This window comes from Geotrypetes seraphini, chromosome 1, assembly GCF_902459505.1.
Source record: "Geotrypetes seraphini chromosome 1, aGeoSer1.1, whole genome shotgun sequence".
Taxonomy (NCBI): Eukaryota; Metazoa; Chordata; class Amphibia; order Gymnophiona; family Dermophiidae; genus Geotrypetes; species Geotrypetes seraphini.
This window is the reverse complement of record NC_047084.1, coordinates 23,192,019-23,204,897: the sequence shown is the minus strand read 5'-3', so window position 1 is coordinate 23,204,897 and position 12,879 is coordinate 23,192,019. Positions and strand designations below refer to the sequence as shown.

General features: G+C 40.1%; 1 protein-coding gene across 2 annotated transcripts in view; it reads right to left on the bottom strand.

Moving 5' to 3' along the window:
* PTCD2 (pentatricopeptide repeat domain 2) overlaps positions 1-12,879 on the bottom strand; it is a 70,750-nt gene that overhangs the window by 29,041 nt on the left and 28,830 nt on the right. For both annotated transcript variants that reach the window (XM_033929118.1, XM_033929126.1), the window contains exons 5-6: positions 12,080-12,158; positions 500-591 (exon numbers count right to left, since the gene is read on the bottom strand). In XM_033929118.1, the coding sequence (XP_033785009.1) occupies positions 500-591; positions 12,080-12,158 (171 nt within the window). The remainder of the gene's footprint in view (positions 1-499; positions 592-12,079; positions 12,159-12,879) is intronic.

The window sequence follows — 12,879 nt, the reverse complement described above, 5'->3', positions numbered from 1 at the left end:
GATGCGGGTTCTGTCGGGAGGAGGAGTTGGGCACTCTCCTGCTGGTGATCATCAGGGGGGGCATGTCGACGGGGGGGGGAGGTCTGGCAGGAGGGATTGGGTACCCTCCTGCCAGCGATCTTAGGGGGGACGGGTTCTGTCGGCAGGAGGGGCTGGGCACTCTCCTGCTGCAAACGTCAAGGGGGGTATTTGGGGAAACTGGCGGCCGCTATACTAATCGCGGCAGGGAGATCTCTTGTCACAATTAAGTATAGCAACATGGACGTCAGTTATAGAATTGGGTTTACTTTGGGTGGGTTTTGTTCCGATTCTGTATAGGACGCCCGAGACTGGCGTCCTATACAGAATCCGGGCCTTTATGTTTAATCTGAAAGTGCAAAAATATATGAAATAAATAGATTATGACATGGAAAATAGTGATCCAGATATAAGGCCAAAGGAGAGCTGGTACTGCTGTTTTACAATAACAGTTTCCTAAAAACTACAAACATCTGCTTACCAGTTTGTAGCATGTTGCAAAGGCAAGTATGTATGTATCGCAACTAAATTTTATTCCTTGGTTTTTCATTTCTATCAGCACCTCTAATGCTCCTGCAAAAGACAAAAGGAGCAGATTTTATTCATTTATTTAACAGGTCAAAAGAACTATGAAATGGCAGATCCCACCAGCTAACAAAAGAAACCTGCAAATGTAAACAGACACTCTGAACTGTGTCAATGAGTTCCTTAAGCAGCATAATGCTTGACGGTTTGCTTGACAGTGGAAGGAGGGACTGCATGGAACTTCTGTGCATACTCAGAAAGACTTAGGTCTTTCAGTGAGCTGATTCTAAGCTAATGTTTGCTGAGGTCACCCATTTGTGTGGTCAATTCATTCTGCTTGTTTACCGAGTCCCCAAAATAATCCTCTCTTTTTAAGCTGCCCCTTCAAGAGCAATCTGCTCCTGTGGTGGGCTAGCTTTCTTAGCTGGTTTGCAATGATGGTGGTGAAAGAGCAAAGTCAACCAAAACGGTGAGCGGCCTTAAAGACAATATCTTCTTAAGTCAGCTTTTCAAATGGCACACATCACAGATACTAGGGCTTAGACTCTTTATCAATGTTTCAAAACTGGGTTGTCATGGCCCAAAACACACTGATCTATAAAGCATATTGATAAATAGTGAATTTGCACCATCTACTGGACAGCTGTATTACGAGAGGAACAATTTAATTCCAAATCAGTTCATACTACAAGTATTCTTGTTCCCTAAACCTGGAGGATAAATGAATTCCTTTACAATCTATGGTTTATGTTTAGACTCTGCCTTGGATAGATGTTCTCAAGTGAATCATCTGATAAGTTCAGTATTTGTGTAACTACAGTATTTGTGTAACCTCAGAGTCAATCATTGCTATTACTGGAGAACTTATAGAAACTTTAATGACTTATAGAAACTTTCATTCTAGTAACAAACACATGGATCATTATCCAAATTATTATATAGTGTTGCAAAATCATCTTTGTTCCATCATCATTTATTTAAAAGTACAGCGGTGAAGATCATTTTGGGTAACTCTAAATTTGATAGGGTAATTCCAGTTTTTCAACATTTGCATGGGTGGCCGATTGCTGCTAAAATTAAATTTAAGATCGTGGGCTCCTTTTACTAAGGTGCGCTAGCGTTATTGGCGCGCGCTACATTGCCGCATGCCAAAAACTAACGCCAGCTCAATGGAGGCATTAGCGTCTAGCGCACACTAAAACCGCTAGCGCAGCTTAGTAAAAGGAGCCCCTTGTGTTTTAACTTTTTATATGAGCAATGTCCTTATATTTTTGATTTTACTGTTTTATGACCATGATGCATCTTTACTCAATGCAAAAGAGGGTAATTCTAATTTATTCAAGTGAATAGTTTAATTGGAACATCTTCTAAAGAAATCAACCTTTTAATCTAGCTACTCCCTCTTTGTGGAACTCTTTCCCTATTTCAATTAGATGAGTTCTTGGTATAGACAGTATAAAAATGTTGTTCTAGGCCAGGGGTGTCCAGCCTGTGGCCCCATGAAGTATTTTGTGCGGCCCTGGTCGAGGGCGATGCAGTGTTTTCCTCTGCTGCCCCCGGGTGTTTACTGTCTTGCTGGCTCCCACCTCTGTCTTGCTGCAGTGTTTTAACGTTTGTGCGGCCCCAGAAACATTTTTTTCGGCCAATGCGGCCCAGGGAAGCCAAAAGGTTGAACACCCCTGTTCCAGGCCATCATCTAGCAAAAGTGTAGTTATCAATAACTTGTCTATAAAATATCAGAAGTAACTTTTTATATTTCCCCCCACTTCTTTTCATATGTCTCACTCTAGATAACATAATCAGGTAACACTACAAGTTTCAAGTTTATTAGGATGCTAGATCCAGGGGGGGTTCTGCTGAGTTGTTCTCTCATTGTTACTCTTTAAGTCTGAGCCAAGATACCACAGTAGCAACAACTGCCTTAGCACCTGTCTTAGGATTCAGTGTATTACATCCATAATGTGCCCAACCCTGACCAGTACTATTAGTTGAGCTACAGAGTCCAGTCTACACATTGGGACAGCAATGTATATTTGGTTGGGATAAAAAAAAACAACAACAACAAAAAAAATCCATGAGCTCAATCCTAAACCTCAAAACAAGAACAACACAAAAAAAGCCTTATCTTCTAAGATTTCCCTTCTCAATGCCCTATGATCCATAAAAATTTCTAGAAAATCTTGAGTAAATTGAACCACTGCCTCTCAACATGAGTTTGGAAATGTCTTATGACTCTTAATGCTGTTCTATAAACAAGTATTTTATGAAAATGGATAGTACTGCTAAAGAAGTGAGAATAGGATCCTAATATAAATGTCCACATTATCTTTCACTAAATCAAACAAACCTCCTCCCACTGGTATTAAGAAATAGAACTGTAACAAGATGGCTGCCGCTTGCTGCTGCTGAGTAGACGCCTACGAGTGTCTCGCTTACCTTTGGAAAAATGCCTAAGAGAAGGGGAAGAAGCGTCGGTGGTGCCTCCCGACGCTCGGAGACCCCTCTGCCTGCAGTGGATGCCATTTTTAGGCGTCTTTTGAGTGAGCAGGTTTCGTCGGGGAATCGCCCGCTGGGAGCGCCGGCAGAGAGTAGTGCCGCGGCGAACTCCCTTGGGCTAGAAGTCTCTCTGAGCCCCGACGTAAGGTCACCGCCCCTGCAGCCGTTGCCGCTGGGAGCAAGCTCACCGCGAGAGGAGAGCATGCCGGAGGAGGAAGTGTTTTTCTCTCGAGAGGCCAGCATGTCGGAGGGCTTGCAATTGAAGACAGCTGAAACTGAAAGTGAGTTATTCCTTTTAGGAAAACCGGCAGTAGGAACAACTCCAGCTAAAGGGGATCAAGGCTCCGGAGAGGTAAAACAGCCGAGTGAACACTTATTAATGACACAACCAATTTTTGTTTCTCCTGTTAGACCTTCTGAAGTCACCCTAGATTCTCTCTGGGACTTAGTGTCCAATTTTGGAAATGCCCTTAACTTACAGGTAAAAAATTTGGACAAAGAAATACAAATCCAGAAAGAAGAGATAAAAACTTTAAAGGAAGAGACTGTATCACTGAAATTAGATATCCAAGAAGAAAAGAAGAACTTAAAAACAATTAAGAGTAACCAAGATTTATTTGTTAAAGACAATACGATTATACAGAGAAAATTGGAAGCTTTAGATAACAATATTCGGATTAATAATTTGCGATTAATTAATTTTCCTAAAGTATTATCAATTTCTCAACGAGATATGATAAAGCGATACTTTCTGGAAATCCTTAAAATACCTGAAAATGCTTTACCACCTCTTACAAAGGTTTACTATTTACCTATAAGAAATCAGGATCCTCAAAAGAAAGAAGATGAAGGAATACCACAGAAAGAACCCTTGGACGTTTCCACTTTGTTAGAGCAATCAGATAGAGAATTGGCTATTCCAGCCACTCTCTTATTGACTGTGGCTTTGGCCCCAGACAAGGATTGGATTCTTAAACTTTTCTTTAAAAATAGGGCCAAGGACTTTTTGGGGTTTCATATCCAGATATTTCCTGATGTCTCGAGAGAGACTCAGAAGAGAAGAAGGGAATTCTTAATGTTAAAACCAGGAGTGACTCAAATAGGGGGTCTATTTTTTCTTATCTCGGTATCCTTGTAAATGTGTCATAAGATACCGTTCCTTGAAATATGTATTTGTAGATCCAGCTCATTTGACTACTTTCCTTTCTGCGAAACGTCTTGAGTCTGTAGAACCATCTGTACCATTGTGATAATAATTAGCTCACCTCTCAGTAGTAGTTTAAGTGATTTTTCTTGTTAAAACGTTTTACTTTAATTTAATATCTACTCTTATCGTTAATCTTGGATCTTAATTCGAGGACTAGTGTGTGATTAAGTTAGGATGTATATTTTCTTTATTATTTTGAATTGCTTTCAGGTTTGAGAGTAAATAATATTATTATGTTTTCTTGATCTCACTTTCTGTACAAGATGATATGCTTGACAATAAATGTGTAAATTTTATAAATAAAAAAAAAAAAAAAAAAAAAAGAAATAGAACTGTAAGATTTACTTATTTTATTTTTTTATAGGGTGAAAAGCCTCAGAATATGGAGCTAAGTACCCAATTCAGGTTATATCGAGATTATATTCACTGGTTCCTGCGCATGTCACAGGCAAAACCCTATAGGTTTTGCCTGTGACATGAGCAGGAAGGAGCCAGTGAATATATTCAGGATATAACCCAAATTGGATCCATAGATCCATATTCTGAGGCTTTTCAACTTATAAAAAAATAAAATAAATAAGTAGACCTTACAGTTCTATTTCTCGATACCAGTGGGGTTTTTTGTATGATTTAGTGGAAGATTTCCTGATTTTGTTAGATACCACATTATCCTTCAGTCACATTGATTCTGTGGGAAGAACAGTTAAAGGAGTTTTGCAGATTTTAAGCTAATTTTCAAAGAAAAAGCACATTAATATAAAGAATCTATGGAATTTTGTACAATATTCATATTTCTGATGGCATGATAGGCATAAAAGTGACTTCATGTAATAGGCACGGTCCCTGGTCTCCCTTGAGCCAATTGCCATAAAAAGGCTGCAAAATTCGTCTCTTCCTGCAGGATTTACTGGTCTCCGTAGAATTGCTTTGGGGCACCAGGAATTGGATTTGGAGGTAATGGCAGTACATTTGAACTCCCCTCTCCTTGTGTTGATCATGGAGGAAGAGGATAGCTACATGTTAGTCTGTGTTCTCCTCCCCTACTGCCCTAGCTCTGTCTGCTGATTTGAACCACTCAGGACACCAGCCGGCCCATGGTTCAAACAGGCAGTCAGGCAGCAGAGGAAAATATGGCTCAATATGCATCCACTCTCATGTCCTCTCACCATGTGATCTTTGCAAGGTTGGGGATATGAGAGACCAGGAAGGACAAAGTGAGGAGCAAGGTACAGAAAAACGGGGCCTTGTATGATGTAATGTAATGTAATTTATTTCTTATATACCGCTACATCCGTTAGGTTCTAAGCGGTTTACAGAAAATATACATTAAGATTAGAAATAAGAAAGGTACTTGAAAAATTCCCTTACTGTCCCAAAGGCTCACAATCTAACTAAAGTACCTGGAGGGTAATAGAGAAGTGAAAAGTAGAGTTAGAGGAAAAATAAAAATAAAATAAACATTTTAACAAGACAGCATTGATCTAAATACTTTGGAAGGTAGAATAGAGAAGAGAAAGGAATAGAAGCAGAAGGGGAACCGTTGAACAGTAGAATTCTGGAGAAATTTAAATGATAGAAATAGAACAAAACAAAGACAAAAGGCAAAACAATAGATAAGATTAAAGATAAATCATAAGCTGGAAAGAAAAATAAAATAAAACTTTGTCTTCAATCCACGGTTTCAGCGTCAGTGATGAAGTGGAGCAAGTAAGTTTAGGAGGAGCGATTGACATTTCCAGAAAGGGCTTCTTCAGGGAAGAGACTTGGCAGACAGTCCCAGGATGCCTATGTCTCCTCCCCTGCGATGTTCTCCCATCCATGCATTCCCTCCCAGACACACTGCCCGTGCCCCAGCCGCTCCAAGGAGGCTGCCCCAGATGAGGCCCACGGTGAATGCAGAATTCTCTCTGCGGGAAAGCCGCCCGGAGCCGACAGTCGATCTTCTTAGCGGATTGCATGGGGGGAAGAGTTCACACTCCTGGCAGGATTGGGTTTGTGGGCTCTTGGTGGTTGCGGTAGGTCACGCTGCTGCTTGTATGTAAAAGCAGTTGTTTTTCTACTGCTGCTGATATTTAAAGCAGGTAGATTGATCTCTTAAACGGGATATAGGGGGAGGAGCTCACATGCTTGGTTGGATCGGGGCAAGGGCTCCTATTATAGGCAGCTGGTCTTGCTGCTACTTAGGTGTTAAAGCAGTTGATCTACCTAGCGGACTGCAGGAGGTGTGGAGCTCACACTCCTGTCATGATCTGGTCTATGGGCTCTTGGTAGTTGCGGTTGGTCCCAATACTGCTTAGGTGTAAAAGCAGTTCTCCCTCTGCTGCTGATATTTAAAAGCAGGTAGATTGATCTATCCAATGGAATGCTGGGGGAAGATCTTATATGTCTGGCTGATAAGAGAAGACAGGAAAAAAGAGAAACAATGGTGGTGGGAAGAGAAGTAAGGATGTGAACAGGAGAACAGCTGGATATCTCCCATCTCTTTTCAGATGCCTTGCCTTTCCCAAGTTTCAGACCACTTTCTCCTCCCACCCTCCATATTCCTCCTATGAACTCCAAACCTTCTCTCTATGCTGTGTTCTCTCAAGGCCCCAAAATCAACCTACCTTCTCCTACCTTCACTCCTATCAAAATTTTTTCTCCTTTTCTTTCCCCATCCCAATTGTCCCTTATTTTTTGCATCTGGAAACGAGCAATTTCTTCTACAGTAGGTTTCTGAAAACCATCAGATGTCTGATCTTGAAAATCTTCATCCTTTCTAGCTTTTTCTCTCTAATATGCTCCAAATCAGCTGTAAGATGGGACTCAGACAACTACAAAGACTCTTAAAGTGCTTGTGAGTCTATAGTATGAACTTATTTAGCTTACCCAGAATGAAAAGTAAAAGAGTAGTAAAATATTTGCTGTTGCACAGTGTTAGTTCAAGAATTTAATCTGTGATTGCAACTGTGGATTAGGACTCTAAAAATGACTTTAAATAGACTTGCTTTTGAATTCACATTAATTGGAATGGTCTTAACTCACTGTGTCATTTGACGTTTGCTTAAAAGAGAAAAGTGGTGGGATCCCAAGTCCACTCTAAACTTAACATAGGTTCCAGAATCCTTGTAGATTCTGGACCAGCAGGGACAGTCAGCTGGAATGGCTGTCCAGACTCCCCTGTGAACAAGGAGCTTCTCTTTGGGTAGTTTAGATTTATATAAAGTAACCTGGTGTAGGGTACAATGTCTGAGACATGTTCATTTAAAATAATCTGAAAACAGAAGATTCTCTACTCCCCCTTGATAAAATTAGTTGGTACTTATTATTTTCAGAGTTAGAGCACTATTCCCAATGGATAACCTAAATATTCCTCACTAAAATTTAGGCCCACCATGAGGTAATTTTATAAGCAGGTGTATAAATATACAAAATCTTACTGCAAATTAGACCCCTGCCCCCCCAACGTGATGAAATCTGCCCCTATTAGCTTCAAAACCGACCTTCTAAGCTGGACCAATCTACAATTATCCATCGGGAAATTCCCAGAAGACCTAGGCCAAATTATTATTAACCCTATAAAAAGAACAAAAAAGAAGCAACCAACAACATCGCCAACTACAGACCCGTCACAAATATCCCTCTGGCTGCCAAATTAATGGAAGGCCTGGTAAATGCTGACCTAAACAAATACTTAGACAAATTCAACCTACTACATACCAACCAATCTGGTTTCTGACCTAGCTTCAGCACCGAAACTATAATGGCCTCCCATCTAAACTTCCTACACTCCCTTCTCAGTCAAGGCTCCAACGCTTTGATCCTCCAACTGGATCTAAGCAGCGCCTTTGACCTAGTTGACCACTACATCATGCTGCACTGTTTAGAGTCAATAGGCATCTCAGGAAACACCCTTACCTGGTTCCGGGGATTTCTCGAGCTCAGGTCTTATCAAGTACTCAAAGATGATAACCTCTCCTTCAGCTGGAACAACAACTGTGGACTCCCCCAAGGCTCCCCGCTCTCACCGACCCTTTTCAATATCTACCTCATCTCATTGGGACACCTATTACAGAGCTTAAATCTCACCTTCCACATTTAAGCTGACGATATCACCGTCGTACTTCCATTATCCGATATTTCTCCGAGTTTCATCACTTACCTATCCAATATCCTAAACCAAATAGAACTCTGGATGAAGGCCTACAAACTCAAACTGAACACAGAAAAAACCAAATTTTTCCTAGCCTCTCCCAACGAGCAGATAAAAGATAACAAGATCCACATGAATGGCAAAGATTACGAAATTGATCAATCTATTAAAATACTAGGGGTTACCCTTGACAGACACCTAACACTAGAAAAACACACTGATCTAATGTTCAAAAAATGTATCTCTACCCTATGGAAACTTCGCACCATCAAAAAATTCTTCGATGAATCATTCTTTCGTCTACTAGTACAAGCCTCCATCTTCAGTACTCTGGACTACTGCAACATAATATTTTTGGGAGCATACAAAAAGTCCCTCCAAAAGCTAAGATTAATCCAAAACACTGCCGTCCGTCTCATCTTCGGACTCAAGAAATGGGAACACATCTCTCCATACCTCCAAAAACTCCACTAGTTACCAGTAGAATCCAGAATACTTTTCAAGTTTGCCTGCATCAGCTTCAAAGCGATCTTCGGGATGCTACCAACCTACCTAGCTTCCCAATTCCTCACCTACTGCCCAAAAAAGACCTCCCGCAGAACAAACCTCTTTACTTACCCATCCCTGAAATCATGTCACTACAAGAAGTACCTAAACAGAATGCTTTCTTTCCAGGCAGCCCAACTGAACACATGGCTAGCAAAACCAATACTAGAAAGCCACATCATATGCGGACTTCAGAAAATCTCTGAAGACCCGCCTCTTCAACACCACCTAAACTCTCCCCCTACCAATTATAAACCGCCTCGAAAGCCCTCCCCTCCCCCAACGTCTAATGCTGTACCTCTCTTACGCTCATCATATATATCTAGCTGTAAACAGCACTGACCCCTAGTAACTGTTCATATTGTATCATCCTATAACTTAGTATAACATTCTGTATCTGATTGTAAACATCCTGTAACCGTTCTCTTGTTAATATCTTGAACCTTACTGTAATCACCCCAGTACCCACTCACCTTGTACTTTCCTGTATCTTACTGTAAACATCCTGTAACTGTTCTCTTGTTAATATCTGGTACCTTTTGTAAACATCCCAGTACCCTGTACCTCATTGTAAACATACTGTAACTGTTTATCGTGTTAATATTTCGTACCTTATTGTATCACCCAGTACCTGCTCACTTTGTATTATCCTGTATCCTTCTGTTAACACTGTACTCTCTAAAGACACGACTTCACTGTAAACCGCTTCGAACTTAGGGTATAGCGGTATATAAGAAATAAAATTATTATTATTATTTATACTTTAAGTGGTAAAGTATATGCCAACATTGGTAGCAATTATATTTTATTTATTTGCTCAGTTTTAAAGTTCGTCCTCTCAGAAGAGCCTAGAATGGGTTACAAGTTTACATATATATTAAAGATTTACATACTGTATATACTTAAATACAAGATGAAATTTTGGGGCCAAAAATGGGAGGGGGGTCTCATCTTATATTTGGGTCAGTGCCTACCCATCCTCCTCCCTGACTTGTTGCAGGCCTCTGCAGGTCTGCTATATGACCTGGTGGGCCGGGATAGGAGGGAACTCCCCTGTTTCCTGTCCTGGCCAACACTGACAATTTTTTTTTTACCTCCCTCCTGCCTCCCCCAAGTACCTTTTTGAATCCTTGGTGTACTGGGCGGCGTACTGGGCAGGAGTGAGCTTTCTGTACTCATGCCCCATGCTGAGCCCACTGAAAGGCTGCTGCGAGTTTTGGCGGTCCAGCGGTGTACCTGGCAGGAGTGAGCTTTTTGTGCCCCTGCCTGGTGCCGAGCTGCTTGCTGAATGGCTACCACCGGTTCTCATAGGAGTTAGCCAGGACAGGAGAGGTCCCTCCTGTTCCGGCCTACCACTCGACCACCAGGTCCAAGGCTGGCTCAATGGAGGCCTGCAGGACATTGGGAGAGAGAGGGGGGGACAGGATACAAGCCAGGGAGGTGGGACAGGGTGAAGAGCCTGGCAGAGGGAGGGGGGATATGGTAGAGAGCCTGGCAGGAAGTGAAGGGGCTGGGTACAGAACCTGGCAGGGCAGGGCATATGAAGATTAACCCCCCCCAGTCATCTTTTTTCCTCCTTTTTTTTGGGGGGAAGGGTACCTTATATTCGAGTATATATTCGATCATCATATATTCGAGTATAAACGGTACATAAGAGTTGGGAGTTTATAGGTTAACATACATAATGAGGTTAGAATTTACAAGTTTCCTTACATAATAAGAGATAACAGCGGCAACATGGATGTTGGGTCTAATTACAAGCAAACAAACAGTGGAGATGTCCAAAGAAACAGATGTGCTGTTTTGTTTCACAACTCTGCTTTATTCACTCAACGACTCAATATGTACATGTTTTGGCCAATCCAGCCTGAATCAGGAGTCTACAAACCATAGTTAACAAAAATATTTACAATAAATTGTATGCATATTCATATAAAAGCACAATAACAAAAAACTTGATAAAATTACAACTAAAAACCTTAAGATAACATAAAATCAACCAGTCAATTTTAATAATCATATCGTTCACATAAAGATAAAATAATCATATAAATCACAAAGAAGATAAAACATAAACAGATAACTACAATGGTCATATTATGCTTATAGATTTGAAAGAATGCATGTGGAATACCATTGTATTTATCTGGTTGACTTTATGTTATCTTAAGGTTTTTAGAAGTAATTTATCAATTTTTTTTATTATTGTGCTTTATATGAATATGTACATATAATTTGTTTTAAATATTTTTGTTTAACTATGTTTGTGTGTCAATGGTTTGTAGACTTCTGATGCAGGCCAGAAGGTCCAAAACATGTACATGTCAAATTGTTGAGTGAATAAAGCAGAGTTGTGAAACAAATTGGCACACCTTTTTCTTTGAACATCTCCACTGTTTGTTTGCTTGTGATTGGCTTGTGGAGGTGATTTTCCTGTTCTGTACATCAGGTCTAATTACAAGACATGATAGGTTAAGTAGCTTCTCTCCTTATTAGCAATTTGTTATGAACACAGTATCAGGTTTAAGAGATCTCTTATAAAACACTGACCAGTACAAAAGCATACGATTGGTATGAACTTTGCCAGTTGGCATGCACAGGGGTGGAGCACAGATAGAACACACATGCATTCATGTACATTACACGCATATCTGACAAACATTAGCCGGATATTTGCACCACCTTTAGAGCAGGTGTACTGTCCACATCTGCCACTTACACAATTATGTGCCTACTTGTCTTTACAAACAGGCTTTAAATAGGTGTCTTAAAATACAAGTCACCCTTTATAGAAAATTTCCCTCCATAAGCAATTTAAATCAGAAAATGTGTGTACCCCAAATAGCAGGTATATATATAAGCTCACTGCATACTTTCACTTTGAAAATCTGGCATGAAAAGTGAGTGTGCATTTATAAAACCATTCTCAAAATGTCCACATAGAGCCAGAGGTACCAAAAAGTTGTTGGCATTGTGTGTATTAAGAAAATAGTTAGTATATTTGGTCTTTAGTTTTGCTTTGGTCAATCAACTGCATGGCATTTATAATTATTTAGTCAGATTTACATACATACTTTTGTTCTCACTTCATCTTGACTAGGTATTCACATTTCAGTGTCCCATACTGTTAAGGAATGGATTTTAATAACACTTACGTTCATAGTGACCCTTTGAAAATGCCATATCCATCAAAATATTGAATGATGTACAATCTGAAAAGAAGCCTTTCAGTGCCTGGAAGATGACAGAACAGTAACTAAGTGAGCAAAATAATTTTGATGCATTTGACCACATTTATCCTAAACAAAGTGCAATATGCTGTAATACTACAGAATATACAAGGGTTATGGTTGGTAAGAAAATGTCTGATACCTGGGCACCATCAACATTTCCAAAGGTAAAGACAAAAAAGAACACTCTTATTATTATCCAGTTCTAGAGTTTTGCAAAGTGCGGCTCCATTTACTGAATTTTTCTCACACAGGGCTCTTTTTAGAAAGCAGTGCTAGCAATACTCACACAGCAAATGCAACAAAGCCCATAGGAATTGAATGGGCTTTGTCACATTTGCCGCACGGAAATTGCTAGTGTAGCTTTGTAAAAGGAGCCCATGGGTTATATATATATTTTTTTAATGATTTTGTTTTTATGCCATGTTGTGATGTTGTTTTGTGAACTAACTCTGAATGCGTGACTTTCCTATCTTATTATGGAGTTATTATCATTGCTTTTATTTTAACTTGTAATTTCCTAGCCCTATGAGTCAGATTTGTGTGGTGTAGTTAAATAACCAATAAATAAATAAGATAAGAAATTCTGTGTCTATGGTGAAGAAAAGTCTAGCAAATCAAACCCAAAGCGACTTGCTCAATGTCAGACAGGAAGCAAGGGGTAGAAGAGATATGTCCTTGTGTCTCTAGCTCAGATTTATCTTTTCAATTTCTAGTCATTGGCG